This window comes from Amphiura filiformis, chromosome 11 (assembly GCF_039555335.1).
Source record: "Amphiura filiformis chromosome 11, Afil_fr2py, whole genome shotgun sequence".
In the NCBI taxonomy this organism is placed as follows: Eukaryota; Metazoa; Echinodermata; class Ophiuroidea; order Amphilepidida; family Amphiuridae; genus Amphiura; species Amphiura filiformis.
In genome coordinates, this window is record NC_092638.1 from 62,261,285 (window position 1) to 62,278,513 (window position 17,229).

General features: G+C 36.1%; 2 protein-coding genes across 2 annotated transcripts; one reads left to right on the plus strand and one right to left on the minus strand.

Moving 5' to 3' along the window:
* Positions 1-3,106: 3,106 nt before the first annotated feature.
* Positions 3,107-3,595, plus strand: LOC140163831 (uncharacterized). The gene has a single exon (XM_072187146.1). It carries the CDS (start codon positions 3,107-3,109, stop codon positions 3,593-3,595), a length of 489 nt encoding a protein of 162 aa, XP_072043247.1.
* A 1,791-nt stretch (positions 3,596-5,386) lies between these two features.
* On the minus strand, positions 5,387-15,119 carry LOC140165122 (sulfotransferase 1C4-like). The gene is made up of 8 exons (XM_072188555.1): positions 14,959-15,119; positions 13,721-13,898; positions 12,465-12,582; positions 12,025-12,114; positions 10,594-10,843; positions 8,806-8,900; positions 7,935-8,121; positions 5,387-6,523 (listed from the first exon to the last, which is right to left on the minus strand). Exons 1-8 carry the CDS (start codon positions 14,984-14,986, stop codon positions 6,417-6,419), a joined length of 1,053 nt encoding a protein of 350 aa, XP_072044656.1. The 5' UTR covers positions 14,987-15,119; the 3' UTR covers positions 5,387-6,416.
* Positions 15,120-17,229: the final 2,110 nt, after the last annotated feature.

Consider the following 17,229-nt stretch of genomic DNA (forward strand, 5'->3'; position numbering starts at 1 on the left):
GAAAACAAAAATTCTCTTCGTTCAACGTTTTAGTGAGCAACAAAAGACTGGAATAAAAGGATTGTTCACACGTACAATGCTGATACTTTAAAATAACAATGAGATCTGAAACAGAAAATGAAAACAGGATTCGTAACAAAAAAAAAAAAAAAAAAAAAAGACTCTCAGGATCTTTTTATCTTTTTGGTTTCAAAGTACCAATCAGCTTAATATTTCAATAAAGATGGATGTTTGGGTGTCAATCAATGCTGGATAAGACAAGATTATAGAACATCCTCAGTGTTTGGAACACCGGTGTTTTTAGTGGTCTAGCGCCCCTCTCGCTTTTATGTTCTCGCATATAGGCCCAATCTATTATCCGATTTCAAATTCCAATTGTAACGCCAAAGAATGAAGTCAATCAGTTACGTTTCAACGCAATTATTTGGTGTTGATCATTACCACACACTCAAGTTTTAAGGTGTATTTTGGGACGAAAATAATTCCCCGTTTCATCTCTACATAATCATATAACCGATTTTTGCGCGATTGCAGGAACAAGTATACCTACATGCCTAAAACTACCCAATACTTCTTGGCAACACCAACACCCCGGGCAATACTGATTAGAGTATATTTCGATGCTAGGCTATTTCACGAGCCATTCCCGCCTAGGCGGAATTGCATACACACCAAACGCATGTCAATTGAAGTCGTACAACTTATTGCGAATTTAAGACCGTAAAATTTAGACACTTCTTTTGTCTAAATTAGCACAAACCCTCTCATCTCAAGGTTTCATGTCAGAAATTGACTTTGCAAATGTACATACTTCAGTAGTTCAGTAGTTGACTTTAACCGAAAGCAGAAAGTCTCTTCGTTCAACTCCATGCTAACACTTCAAAATAACGTGATCTGAAACCGAAAACTGAAACAGGAACCGATACTAAAAAGATAAAAAGATACGATAATAATAAAACCTGGCAATTCTTAGTTCAATTCTTAGCAAATAAACTTGTGAGTTCTCAGAGCATCCATGAAAGAGTTATCTAATTGTGAAATCCAATTGTGATGTCAGATGAATGTTTATTGACTTTGCAAATGTACATACTTCAGTAGTTGACTTTAATCGATATTAGCACCTATAACGGTGGGAGGTCCTGCGTTGAAGTTAGTCAAATACGTCCCTCATTTGGCCACAATTGAGTAGATTCTAGTCTAAACGTTTGCGTTGCTCAAGGCCAGCATTTGGAGTATTGCTGAGTAGAAGTTTCCATCAAGATTGATTTCCATCGAGGTTTTTTTATCAGCTCTGTCTCTGCGCAATGATCTATATTGAATGCATTAAAATTATTATTCCATTAAACTGGCTCCACATCACACTATTGGTCATTACGATCACGTGGTCAGTGACTTAATGCCTTGCAATCTGTTTAGATTTGATAGGGGAGCTAGGAATATACATTTTCATATGTATCTGCTTTTCTGCTTGTTTGTATTCGTTTTGGTAAAGAACTGAGTGGTTACCAGTAGGAATCACTCATCATCAAGTGTTGCTGAAACATACACAAAGTAAGTGTAATTTCTAGATCAGTTATCAAGAACTTTGGTTACTGAACTGAGTACTGTATGGACTGAAAGGAAGGTAGCAAGCCTGTGAAGTGACTACTACTGTCAAATCAACAATATCATTACAATATTGTTGATGTCAGTCAGTAATTTGATCATGGATGCCACTCAAAAAAACAACATTTGTTCTGGGGCGGAGTATATCGTCAATGCAACTGATCCAACTTCTGCAATGCTATACCTTATCTCCTTTGAAGATGCAATTGAGGGGTGTGTTGCCAACAGTGTATGCTTTTGGCATATTCGGAAATGTCACCTTCTTGATATCAGTGTTGACAATTCCAGATATGAAGAGTGGCTTGACTGCTTTTATGAGCAACCTAGCCATCGCAGATATTTTCTTTATGGCATGTTTGTTGATGTGGGGACAATTGGATTATTGGACCTCGGATGTTCACTTTGATTTTCTTCTTCGTTCAAGTATAGATTGTTATGTTCTTTGGATATCTATAATTATCCCCTACTTTGGGTCATTGGGTTTTATCACATTGATTGCTGTGGAAAGATACCTAGCAATTTGCAAACCAATTAAGCATCGCCTGATGAAAGGGAAAAGGCGTACATTGAAGCTGATAATTGCAGCATGGTTGATTGGTTCAGCACTTAGTGTAGTGTATGCATCTGGATATAAACTTCATCCAACCTGTTTCATTTGGCCTTCAGAGAAAGCATTCTCACATCTACCTGTTCATCTTGCATTTTGCAAAACATATAGTGTATTTCCACAAGCAATCATAATTTGTTCATTTTTAGTTTGTCTCCTGATTAACAGCTCTATTTCTGTCAAGATTATCTCAGTTTTAATCAAGCGAAAACTTACAAACAATAATGAACAAATGCAGTCAGCTAACATTCAAGTTACTCGTACATTGGTTCTCAACAACACAGTCTTTTTCCTTTGTCAATTGCCACATCGAGTGACATTATTGGATGAAGTACTTCAAGAAGTGACTAACATTGACTTTTTAAATGTAAAACAAAGCGAAACAGCTTTTATCATAGGGTTTATTTTTCTTCAGTTGAACTGTTGTATCAACCCGATCCTGTACGTCTGTTGCTGTCAAAAATTTCGTCATGCAATGCGTGATGCTCTGAAAAATATTTGCTGTCGTTGCTTATCTTCTCACAGTCCCCGTGGAATCGAGACTGGCATTAGTAACATAAGTGGATCGTTGCAGATGATAGAAATGCTGCTCAAATATGAAATAAGTTACAGCAACAAATAAACCTACAGAGTTATATACACTACTCCAAGAAATTAGAGGAACAAGGTTATGTAATAACTTTAACTGGGTATTGCATCAACAGAAAGCATCAAGGACATGTCATTTGTATACCAGGTGTAGCCTATTGTAATCTTAGCAATACTGGACAGTCAAATGTGAAATCATGCATGTCTTCAAGGACTTACGGCCTTGGACATCCATGTGTTTACTCAAAGCACTGATTTTGTGTAAAGCAGACTCCATAAGCTTTTCTCAGATTTCTTCATTCCAACATGTTAATCCAATATTTACTGGTACCGCTCAGTCTTCTGAGCATGTGGGATGTTGTTAATGGCGAATTGACCGAGGTTGAGGTTGCTAGGGTTGGCCAGATGCTTGCAGAAGGTCACACACAGCGTTATGCAGCTGAGCAGCTTGGGGTATCCCCCAGTGTCATTAATCGTGCATATCATCGCTACCTGGAAGATGGTCTGTATGGCAGAAGACCAGGCCAAGGCCGCAGACGTATCACAACCCCCCGGCAAGACCGTTATCTCCAGTTGCTTGCTCGTCGGAACCGCCAGAGTACAGCAAGATCCATAAATATGGACTTCCGCAGAGGGGCTGGTGTGCGTATGAGCAATGAAACAGTAAGGGGTCCTTTGCATGAATACGGAATGAACGCTAGAAGACCTGCAACAGGTCCCATTTTGATCCCACGGAACCGCAGAGCCAGATTGGACTTTGCCAGAAATCACCAACATTGGCAAGATGGTGACTGAACCCCTGTACTGTTCACAAATGAGAGCAGATTCACTGTTTCCACCAATGATAGGCGTTGGAGGGTATGGAGACGTCAAGGAGAACGATATGCTAACTGTAACATTGTTGAAGTTGATCATTTTGGAGGTTGGTCCGTCATGGTCTGGGCAGGGATCTTTTTGAACGGACGTACGGACCTTATTGTGATAGACAGAGGCTCACTGACGGGTGTAAGATACAGATATGAGGTACTGAGACCTGTTGTTGTCCCCATTGCTCGTGCAATTGTTCAAAATTTCATTCTTATGCAGGATAATGCCCGTCCACATATCGCTCGTGTTGTGATGAACTGCCTGGACAATGAGGGAATTGATACTCTGGACTGGCCTGCAAGGTCACCTGACCTGAATCCAATAGAACATGCTTGGGACATGCTTGGAAGACGGGTAAGACAACGGCAACAAGTTCCAGACAATGTCCAGTCACTAAGAGATGCTCTGATTGAAGAGTGGATGAACATTCCTCAGGACTCTCTCCGCACCCTGATCCAGAGCATGCCTCGACGTTGTGAAGAGTGTATAGCAGCCCGAGGAGGTCATACCCATTACTAGGCACCATTTAAGAATGATTTGTGGAGATTTTGATTTCAAAACTGTTTAAGTTTGGAGAACCTTTTGTAAGCAAAAATAATGCTAAAAGTTGACAATTGGACACTCCGATACTCTAAGGACCAGCTGATTGGAGAAACACATTTTTTCATTAGTCATTATGTCTAGTAAACAATGGAATTTATCTGCATTGAATTTGACCAATTTTTCAATGTATTTAAGTTTTATCTTTGATGAAAACATGAAATATAGGTTTGTTCCTCTAATTTCTTGGAGTAGTGTATATTAATGATATATCGGCACAAAACCTTCTCAGAAAATCATTAACAAATTAAAAAAAATAATAACACACTAGTACAAAAAGCTATGTATATTATAGGGGCAAGGAATGCAGTTACTACACTGGAATTTCAGTCACTCAAGACCAGCGGTACGTTATTTGTGGTAAGAAAAGAGGTACCGCTAGAATGTACCTCATTTCTTACCATAATTATAAAATGAACCACTTGTCTTGAATCACTAAAATTTCAGTGAAGTAATTGGATTCCTTGCCCCTATAACATACATAACTTTTGTTACCAGTGTGTAGTTACTTTTGGAGATAAATGCACAATTAGTCACAAAATTTATAAATAATCGCTTTCCATACCATTTCGTTATAAAATAAACTTAACCGTTCAATTTATTGTGTGTAAACTTTTGTACGTAACTTCCTAAGAAACATAAACTGTTTTATAAAACGCTATAGCCTAAATGTGTTATAAACGCGTTTTAGTTTTGACAAAACGTTTTAATAATATTTAAATGTCGGGTAATATAAAGGTCATGTAAACATTTATAAAACATTTTATATGAAAAAGTACAAACCTTTTAGCAAAATATGTTTAGGACACGTTCATTTTGTCTGTGGGTTAATGCATTTATATTGTATTGTCCAATATTCTAGTGAATGTTATAAATAAATGTCCTCTTATTGTTAGTGGGTGGCTAATACATACCTACACAAATACAATACAATACAATGCTTTTACCACTTCAAACGGGGGATTAATTATTTTTTCAGTTTCTGTTTCCGTATCATTTTCGTAAGTCATTGTTATTCTGAAGTGGTAGCCTCCCAGGTGTGACCAATCTTTTATTCTAGCCTTTTGCCACTTACTAATAATATGAAGCAAGTCAATATTCGTATGGTATCAAAAAAATATCAAAAATCATGTATAGCTTATCTCGTGTATGAAATGCTTATCACTTGTTAGAGAAATTATACAAAATAATGCACTTGTACTGAGAAGTTGATGCGTCTAATACACCCGCCTGCCTGCGGAGCTCGTCCATCATGAGTATTAGACGCACGCTTGCATTGTACAATTCACTCCCAACAAGTGATACGCATACATGTTCAATGGTATACGAGGTATTGTGTGACAAATGTTCTTGTAGCAAGAATATTTTATTGTTTTCTTTTCAATATCTAACAAATTGCATCCAATATGGCTATTTTGAAAATTGACTTATGCGTCATGGAAAGGGTATCAAGTAAGATGGATGTTTGGATCAAAAAAGGTCGATCACAACATTTTTCTGTTACAACCTATAGCTTTTGATCTATGACCTCTTCATGCTCTTGAAACTCATAAGTAGGCATGGAAAATGCATGGTTTTAATAATTTGGGACATTTTGGTCAAAATTGATCCTTTTCACCATTTTTTAGCAATTTCATGTTTGTGTTTCATTTTATATTATTAATATACCAGGCTTAAATTTAAGCTAAAAGAGATGGCAGTTCCCATGGGAACGGCCATTTATGCTCATTTTAAAGCAAATTTCCTTTGTAAATAGAGCAAATTTCCCAGTAAAATGGACAGACTTGGGTGTAAGCCTTTTCCATAGAAACTGTCTTCTCTTTGAATTCTCATAATAGCTTAGAATTAAAGATGTCCACAAAACTGCAAAAATATGATTGGTCCATTTGAAACATCTGCCCAACGATGCAAAAAAATTCATGGGTGTTGGCCCCTCTACTGTTGTGTCCTTGCTACGTTCTTACCTTCTACAGCAAAACTATGACTTATCAAAATAATTACTGTACATTTTTTGATTCGATAATACTTTATATTTACAGTACCAAACATAACTGTTTATTTTGAGGTTGCATCTGTCACTTTAATGAAAAGTGAATTACCCTGTACGATAGTTGATAATTTGGCATGTATGAAGAAGACACACATTTGATTAGAAATCAAACTGTAGACCAGTGCCTTCTAGTTTTTCCTTGTAGGTTTCATCGAGAGCTTTACTTTGTTCATCAGTGAAGTAGTTTCTCCAGTCCCCGACTTTTCCTGCAATGAAACAGAAAAGAGGCGTTAAGGTTATACGGTGTATTGTTGGTCGAAGCAGCAGAAAAAAAGTATTTCACAACATCTTGCGAATGGTAGTGAGCTTTAGCAAAAATTGCTCAATCATAGCGAGCGTGTAGAAGAATTCAAATATCACAGATATGCTTTTGTAGGTCCCGTGGTTCTTGAGTTATGTTGTAAAGAGGGCCCGGGGGTCACTCGCATACCAAAGTGGTACGCATGCTCGTCCCCAAAAAACGTCGAAAAAGGGTTGATATTTGGCCTTGTGGTGGCGTCGACGTTTTTAGAAAAAAGGGTGCTTTTCAGGTAAAGTTTCGACGTTTAGGGTATATTTTTTCATTTTCAGTGGGTTTGTTTTAGAATTTACGCCATTTAGGGGTCCATTTTAGTGTCTTACGCTGAATTACGCCATATTTTAGGGGTAAGATTTACAGAGCCTTACGCCAATAAGGGGTAAAATTTTTCCACACAGATTACGCCATTTAGGGTCCATTTTTAAGGTGCTGGGACGAGCATGCATACCACTTTGGTATGCGAGTGATCCCCCCGGGAAAGAGGGCTGAAACAACAACACTTTTGTAAAACGTACATAACTCCTTAACAACAATAAATTAAGCAAGTTTTCAAAGTATATGATTGCAAAACACCAAAGTGTTATTTTTTCAATAATATATTGATTCAGTTATAAAAAATCGATTTTTTTTGGCTGCTTCGACCAACAATACCTCGTATACCCTTAAGGGTAGACGAGGTATTGTTGGTCGAAGCAACATAAAAATTGATTTTCATTATCTAGATCAATATGTTATTGAAAATTAACACCTTGATGTTTTGCAAAAGTTCATTCTACAAATCGTATACTCTGCAAACTTGCATAATTTATTGTTGTTAATTAGTTATGTGCGTTTTACAAAAGTGTTTTTGTTTCAGCCCTCTTCACAACCGCAGCACCTAAGTATATCTGTGATATTTTAATTCTTCTACACGCTCGCTATGAATTGAGCAATGCAATTTTTGCCAAAGCTCACTACCATTATTAAGATGCTGTGAACTACCAAATCACAACAGTTTGAAATAATTAATAACCTTAAATGTTGATAATAACGCAAAAACTAAGACGTTTTACGCTATTGTCCACAACAATTTACATTCAGATCGACCAGGTGGATCACTTTTAAAACTTCCATAAACTACTCACCATCCTCTATTGTTCTGGATAGTCGTGCTAAAAGTCGAGCGATACATGTTGAAATTAGCACAATTCAGAGATACACCTTTTTGCTTTGAAATTAATTTTCTCAGTCAAATAAAAAATTCGTTCTTGTCCGAGCAACTTGTTAATAGGTAATGCTCATTATCGAATTTTTACGTATTCTATCATTAAAATACACACCTTTTCGCATGAATGAAGTATTATCTTTCTCAGCGGTCACTTTTCTTGGAAATAAGCTATCTGGGTTGGTCATCGGGTTCTTCTTCATACTACTAAATGTAGTATGTTCAGTGATGCTGGCTAGAATTTCTTCAGAGTAAGTATAGCCAAGAAAGTCACAGATTTGCGTCACCGCGGCTTTATGGTCCTGCCAAAATTTTGTGAGAATACATAAATGAATAAAAAAACCCACTCTAATATTAATAGGCTATACATAAATAAAGTGATAATTAACCCAATAATATAAAATTAGGAAAGTATTTAAATATGAGAAGTGAAGAGGAATAAGTTAATAATAGTAGAGTGTGCATGTCGGTGTAACCACAGATAGTGAAGTTTGGTGTAACCGCCTCGATTTCGTAAATAATAATCGGAATCGAAAAATGTGGGTTGAAACAGAACTCCAGTCTGTTACAATACACAATTTTGTCGGCAAAATTTGACTGCTGTCGGCAAAACCATGTGACTGTCGGCAAATGTAGTGAAAGGTATGTGTGATTTTCGGCAAATTGTGAGAGCCATATAACAGATTAATGTGTTAGGAAATTGTGTTGTTGTAACGTAATAGACATACTGTGAATGGTATAGTAGTTACTAATTTATTTGAAATTTTTTGGCTCCCACCCCCCCCCCCCCCCCCCCCCACACACACTTTTTAGATTTCTGAGCGTCGTCCTGCCTAAAAAATTTTTGGGTCAACAAATTACACAAAATTTCAGTCGGCAAACCATACTGTACACCCCCCGAATCATATTGGTCTAGCGACGCCCCTGTGGACAACAAAGTACAAGATAAATAAAAAATGAAGCACATACACAAACACTAAACTTACCTTTTTCATATCTTCATATTTTATAAATAAGATATTTTCCTCATGTCGTCTATTCCAGAAGCCTAGATAGTGTTCATACCAATGCCCATAATTTACTGTATACAAAAAAGAAAGCAAAGTTCACTAAACAAATATGTTTTAACTTACTTTAAATAGTACATGATCGCGCATGCTAGAATGGCGGTGTGAACATAGTGATAATTTTTGTACGGGAATGTGCCACACAGACTTTCGGATGGTGACTTTCTCGATACCTACTTTTTGCTGTTTTTGCCACCCATCACTATACCAATTTTTCAACATTAACAATAAACAATGGCTTCAGAGCGATGCATATCAATTTCTAAGCGCTCTTTACACAAAGTCATTGTTCATTGAATTTACAACCGTATGACAAAGCAGGCAAAAATAATAACTTTTTGCACAAGATTTGCAATTTAAAAAGAATTGGCCTTTGCTCATTGAAATTAATCTAGTATATGGACAATATAAGAGTGCTCTTTCATTTAAGGGGTGGGATATGAACGTTTGGACAGTATTTATTGTGGGACATTAGAGCACATCAGACATATCGAATTGCATTCTGAATACGAAGAATGTCCTTCTGATATCAAATAATTTTGAATTTTTGAAATACGCAATGTAATACACATTTTATGGCAAGTCATTAAAAATTGATATTTTTGATATTAAACAGTACTCGAAGTAAACTTTATAAATCTGATGATTTATACTTGAAGTGTATGTAGGTGGGATGAAAAGCCGATGATCAATTGAAAATTTTGACCTTTCGTATTGAAGATATGGAATTTTTTCCCAAAACACAAAAAAAAAATAAGGTCTTTTTGGGAAAAATCCATATCTTCAATATGAAAGGTCAAAATTTTCAATTGATCGTCGGCCTTTCCTCCAAGCTACATTCACTTTAAAAATATATCATTAGATTTATAAAATTTACTTCGAGGACTGTTATATATCAAAAATGTGAAAAATATCAAATTTTAATAATTTGTCATAAAATTTGTATTATATCGTGAATTTCAAAAATAAAAATTATTTGATATCAGAAAGACATTCTTCGTATTCAGAATGCAATTCGATATATCTGATTTGCTCTCATGTGCCACAAAAAATACTGTCGAAACGCTCAAAACGCTCATTCCAGATCCCTTAATGACATAAAATTTGAAAAATATTGTGATGATCAATCGGGGTTTTGACTTTTAAAACCTACACCTTGGTCAAATATTGTGCGTGGATAGACTGTTTTTAACAGATTTATCACATTCGCCTTGCTATAAACATTGAATTGCGTCATCTGTTGACGTAGTGCAAAAGGTGTTTTTAGCGGGAAGTGTTAGCTATCGTTCGGTATAAAAACTTTTCTGATTGGACGAAGGAAATTATCGGGGGTTTGACAAAACCAATCACAGATGCCATATTTTCCACTAGTCCCCAGCTAGAAGTTCACACAGCTCTTATGATACTATGCACTCAACCGTGTAGTGTAAACACAGACTGTGTAGAGACAATGCTTTGCTAGACTCTGTGCTTGGACACATTTGTGTACTCAGGTGTATCGAAGTGGAAACTGTGCATAGATGCATTTAATCGTTTTTTTGGCCAAACCTTTCGATATGGAGAACAATCAAAACCGATGCCGTCAGAAATGGAAGTATTACTATCCAATCACACTGAATATACCGAGATAGAAAATAGAGGGTATGCAATACGACATCAAGCATGAAGCAAACATGGTATTAATCAAAAATTCACGCGAAAACTCACACTTTCCTGCCATAAAATCATCAAAGTACGTGTCCCACGACGAATAATTCGGAATCATTGGCATCCATTTATGGAAGTTAAAGTATGACACGGCTAAATCTTTGGGATTCCGTGCCACGTAGACAATTTTGGCTTTTTTCTTCATGATGTCAGGAGGTAGTAGCTGGAATGGTAGATGTGTTTTTAACAGTCTTGGAGATGGCAGGATCCTAGCCATACTGAGTGGTGAAATACCGACTGGCATTTGACCCTGTAATAAGATTAAACAAAAAGCTCCAAATAGTAGTTTGGGATCAGGATTTTTGCTGTGATTCTCTCTTATATTATATTAGCACATTAATTTTTACCATGCTTGTTTGCTACTCCTCGGGGATAGTCCACAACGACAAACATCCAGAACACGAACAAGCCACACTAAGTATTTTAGAATACATGACACACGGATATTTGATATTATATTAAGAGAATCATCACTTAATTTAAGACATTTGAAATGTTGGTGAAAATGTAATTTTTTTAATGATAATTGTTCAGTTTTGACCGAAAACGTGTAATTTTTACACGGCAAATGTTTTGAAAAGTATTTTTGTACGTCATTTGTGGCCAATTCTTTTATTAACAAAGTTTGTATTAACACTTTATATTATTGATATACTAGGTTCTTTAATTTTAAGCTATAAAAATATGCTAATGAAAGTCAATTCCCAGTTTCTCGTTACATTTTGGTTTAGGATTGAGTGCCATGGGTGACTTTTTCATTATTCATTATTTTAAGACTGTGCTTATACCCCTTTATATCCATATTAAAAAAGACACTTAAAATACGTTTTTCTTGATGATTTACCTGTTTTGAAGTGTGCAATGGCCTCGCTAATTTCATCTCCTGATATTGGAACCATCAGGATTGCATTGTCAATATGTGTCATGCCTCGACATTTTTGGCATTTTTTGGGAAGGAGAGCGTTTCTATTCTTGTTTTGTACCCTTTTCGATCTCATCTCACGGGATATTTTGCATTGTGCTTTTAATTTCTCTGTTAAGATTTCATTGGCCATATCGGATTTATTATTCTTGTGCCATCTTTGTTGGGTTGTTGTATGTGCAATTTTTGTTGGCTTTTTTGCCTTGACTCTCTTATTTGTTTCTCTAAAACATGTCAAATAATGAAACTGTGAATCGACTTTCATTAGCCTTGAAATTAGAATAGAAAGAGAAGACATTGGGTGTTAATTCTTTTTGAATTCTCTTAATAGCTCAAAATTCAAGCGCAGTGATTCAAGCGCAGTGATTTATAGTGCGCTACGCACAGGCACAACTCCTAGACGGGCTGAGGCTTGAGGATCAGAAGAAGCATTGTATATATCAATATTATAAATGATCACAATAATGTGTTTTTGTAGTGAACACATTCATAAACAGAAAACGACTAACCTGCTTTATACAGAACAAAAGCATTCGAAACATCACTTTCAAGAGGTACCATAGCATCAATAAAGCCTTCAAAGGTGGAGAATGGCGAAGCTGAAAAACAATTTTGTCAACGTTATTATTATCATGGTTTCAAGGTTTGTTAAAAGACACAGTCGCAGCTAAACACTGAATTGATGTGCAATTTACAATCAATGAAAATAAACAAACTGCATAAATAAAATACTGAAAAACACATAAGGCACAAATATTCAACCACTGGACGACACTTCAACCAAATTCAAAGATTAGAAAAGTCGCAGCTCTTTGTTTTCCGTCATACGACTTAATATCAAATTCTTGTTTTAAAAAAGGGCTACTTAACTCACCACCTGAACCAGAAAGTGAGATTAAAATGGAACTTTCAATAATAATTAAATAACCTAATAATTAAAGTTACCTACTTTTGGCCCTTTGATATTAGCTTCTATATATGGTATTCTCAGCATGGTGTGTCCTGTCTTAGTTCTTTCCACATCCGCGTTATTCATCGCAAGGAACATAATTTCCTGAACCCACGTCGTACCTAAATTAAAAATATAATTCAACAAAATGATAAGCGAGGTTAAGTATTGGTACAGCAAGTTAATGACACCGAGAAATAGTTGGCGTGGTCAAAATATTATAAAGTGCTCAAGAAGTTCCTGAAAATTCAAAAATTAGCCTATACAGAGAACCATTACATGTTCTGCTGCCTCTTTACAGAACCAAAAACTTATGTTTTTTTTTAAAGAACCATCAAGGGCTCCTATGAGAGAACAAAATAATACGGAATGTTTGCTTTTAAGAACCATCAAGGGTTCCCCCGAGAGAATACAATAATACGAGATGTTTGCCTGTTGATTATAATATTTTTTAATAACTCCATTATTTTCGTTGTTGTTAATATTTGTTTGCAAGGTTGCCCAGGTAGTCGACGATAAGTGGGGGTGCGTTGGCGAACTCAAAAATAGCGTAACTAGCTCGAGCGTAAACGTTGACAAATTGACCGTTCCGTGTACTGTGTCCGTATACGCTCATTTGAGCGAGGACACCAGGTTTGAACGCTTCCATAAATCATGTAAACAGTCAATCTTCTTGTTGTGGATTTACTAATTTAGTCAGGAATTTGTAACAGACCCACCACAAACAATAGCCTAGAGTTTTATTCATTAATGAAAACTTTCACATAATAGTATAACCGTCAAAACCTTGCACCAGCGGATTGAACAACAACAGATATAAACCGGAATTAATATTCTTTCTATGTGAATACGGTATATGTTTCCATTGAAAATATCCTGGGATGTATAACAAAAATGTACTGAATACTGGCCCACATGAATATTTTTCTGATAGGCTATCCCCAAAACAATAGTATATGAAAGATAGTGACAGAATGATAAACAGTTGTATAAGTCACACTCTGAATACCGATAACACATACCTTAATTGGGATTACAATGGATTGTGAAATACTTAACGAAATTAGAGTTACAATTTGTAAATGAAAGACTTGAAACAACGTATTGTACGAGCAATGATACACTAAAAAGAATTGGATTTTGTCCTTTACAGTCTTACTTGCACAAACTTAGGGTAGAAAAATTAGAAGGTATAGCCTATATGACTGCCTCAAATCTTTGAAGAATTCAGGCCAACAGCCAGGGTCATATCAAAGGTACCTGCTTTCGGGTAGGACACAACATAGGCATCCTCCGATCTAGCCTCCCATGCAGGCATTCGTAAGAGGACTTCTTCTTGTACATTGGTATCTGCAAACCATACACCATTAAATTGGTACATCTTAGTTTCTGTTTTGGCCATCTCTTCTACCATGTTCTCTGTTCCCAGTCGAGCTGAAAAAAATCCCATAATTTGAAAATTCAATTAAATTAATGATAAATACAAAAATACATTCATTACTTGATTATGGGACTTGTTATGGGGTGTGTTACGCGTGGGTGGGGTGTGTGTGCATAGAGGATTAGTATTATCCTCGATTTGTAAAATTCGACAAGCTTGAGGAGATAGGTGGGGAGAGGGTGTGAGTATCGCAACATCCATCTATCTCTAAGGACCGCTATCTCTAAGGTTCGCTGTCACTAATGAGTAAAGTCTATGGAGATGAGACTCCCGCTATCTCTAATAGAGAAAAGGGTTCGCTATACCTAAAAAAGGTCCGCTACTTCTAAGGTTCGATATCACTAATTCAGAATAAGGTTCGCTAGTTCTAAGGTTCGATATCACTAATTTGAAATAAGGCTCGCTATCACTAATTTTAAATAAGGTTCGTTATCACTAATTTTGAAAAAGGTCCGCTATCACTAATTTATTGAAGGTTCGCTATCTCTAAGGTTCGCTATCACTTATTGCAATTAAGGTTCGCTATACCTAAGGTTCGCTATCACTAATTTTAATTAAGGTTCGCTATCACTAATTAATTAAGGTTAATGCACAATGTTGATGCGTCTAATGCACGAGTCCCGATAGGGGGGGGGGCATTAGACGCATCAACATCAGCTATCATTGATTTACATATACAGCCCTCTTCCCTAGTAAAAGTGGCACAATTGTGGTTTTACCCTTTCGTTGTTAACTAAACATATCTCGCGATTAAAACAAGCAAATTAAGCAAAACAAACGGCATGTGAGATATAAGACTGCGCCCTTGACGTCCATGTAAGCATCATGTCACAACAGTATTTTCTAATTACCATAGACGGCGCCTTTGACTTGCACATTTTTTGAGACAGACTGTATTTAAAACATGCTCAGACTCGGAGCACTTCTTGTGTACATTCCACCACAGATATTGGCGATTCCACCTTAAAATAAGCGCAGTACCGAAGTCTATGAAAATTAATAGTGATTATTTACATTGTCATGACTGTGCATCAGTGCATGTAGCCTACTTACCGAACTCCGTGTCTATGAACCTGTCCATTGTCAATCACTGTATGGTATTTTCTTTCCAGTGAATATCTATACATGTGTAAAGTCGGCCTGGTCAACGTCAAGTTCACTTATTATATTCAGCAGAACATTTTGGCAGATAAAATACTATACCGTATTTAATTAAATGCATACACTAGTATTAATACAACTGGTGTTTTGAAATGCAGTGCTTGATATACACGTGAGTACATGTAGTATTATGATTTAATATGCAGTGGACGAGTGGTATTGTTAGCTATTGTTGCCTTGCTATAATTGTCGCATGACTTGCAATTGTTCAGCGCAGCCCTTGACCTTAAACTAAGCGAGAGTGAAAAATAATGCTAAGCATAAACAAGAAATGTTTTTTAAAATGTCTGTATTAGCATTAACCATGTACCAGTAGCAGATACATTTTTGCTTTTGCAGCGTACGCAATATTCAACCGGAGCTTTAAATCAAGATCATATCCTATAATTAAATCATTTACATATGCACACATAACGTTCTCACGGTGTTTTTTTGTTTTTTTTTGTTTTTTCATTCATGGAGATTATACATGTTTAAAGGCCCAGCCAGTGATTTGCTTATCCGGACGATCGTAAAAATCATCAAAATTCAGATTTTTGGTACCTTTGTCATTGTCATAAATGTGTTTACATAGCCTGTTAGTGGTTCAGCCGAAACCCGTGTATTAAAGACAAAATAAGGAATAAGAACATGTAGGCCTATCTGTAATTTTTCTATTTATATACTGACAGTATATAAATATGCATTTAAACGGGGCTTCAACTTCGTCAATACTGCTGTTTTCTTCATTTTTGCCAAATTTGTCATTTCACAGATACCAAATGACAATGTGAATGACTAATCCTTCACTTTTAAGCCATTTATAAACAATTTAAATTTTTTACACTTGAGCTATGATCACTGAATGGGTCTTTAACTGCGAAGCGAGTTGTAAGTTGTAATGTGCCATAAATTGTACTGTATGAGGAAAGTTTTTGTTCGTTGCTGTACTAATATTTACTCCTTTTCGCATGATTGATGAGTATACATAGAATAAAATGACCCCTTTAAGGCGGGTAGGAGAGCAGGTGCCATAGGTTTCAAGTTTTAGCCATTTGACCAAATAAACGGCACTATGATGTACGTCTTAATCATTATAAAAGCATAAATTTTTAAATTATAAAAGGAGTCAACTTGCTCTGGTTATTTTTAATTTTCTCCGGAGTTCAAGTTATTTTTTACATTATTATTTTATATAAATATGGAAAGAGGAAATAAATAAATATTTCACTGCAATCAGTACGTTTATTACCAGGCTTACCGACTCGCCACGTTTATATGCATTTATATATTTATATACGTTTATAATTATATATTTTATTGTTTTCCTTTTCAAGCAGCGATTTCTAACAAATTCCATGCAATAGATTTATTCGTCATTATAAAAATTTGTGCCAGCCTTTGTGCAGCAAATTATTCTTATATATAATTATTATAAATATTTCAATACAAGAATGAGGTGACTTATATGCTTCACCCGGGTAGGCAATGCGAGAATAATATATGCAAGGATCTGAAATAAACATTGCAAGCCCAAGAAATTTATCTTTTCGGTAAATCCCATAAGCCTTTGGGAGTAGACCTAAGATGTGGTCATTTGACGTCACGCCGACTTGCAATGCGCAGTAAAGATGTTCGCTAAACAATATGCGCATTAGTGTGACGTCAAATGACGACATCTCAGATGTACACGCAAAGGATTATGGGATTCACCGTAAAGGACATTATTATTTAAATGACTTTATGAGAGCTCGGGCAAGCCGACATATTATAATAAATTGAGAGAGCCGAATCAGGACTCTGTAGGGATTGAACACCGGTCACTCGATAACCGGTATAGTCTAGATCTAAAACCACTACTGTAATACTACCCTAGTTCATATATAAATTAGATGATACTCGGCAAACTGACATTACAATTAATTGAGAGTGGGTCAAGACTGAAGTTGATTCCAAGAATCGAACTAAATATTGAAGTTTCTACTGATTCAGATAGATGCAGCAACCCTTGATATGCAAGGATTATTTTAGGTCATCAGGGGTCAAATGTCATATAGGGCCAAATGTTAAACTTTGCCTGATTTGGTTAAATGAGATGACTCGGAATCAACCGCCTGTGTTCGAGTCATATTGGCTGTAGTTATTTCAGTGAAGATGCAGCAACCCTTGATATGCAAGGATTAT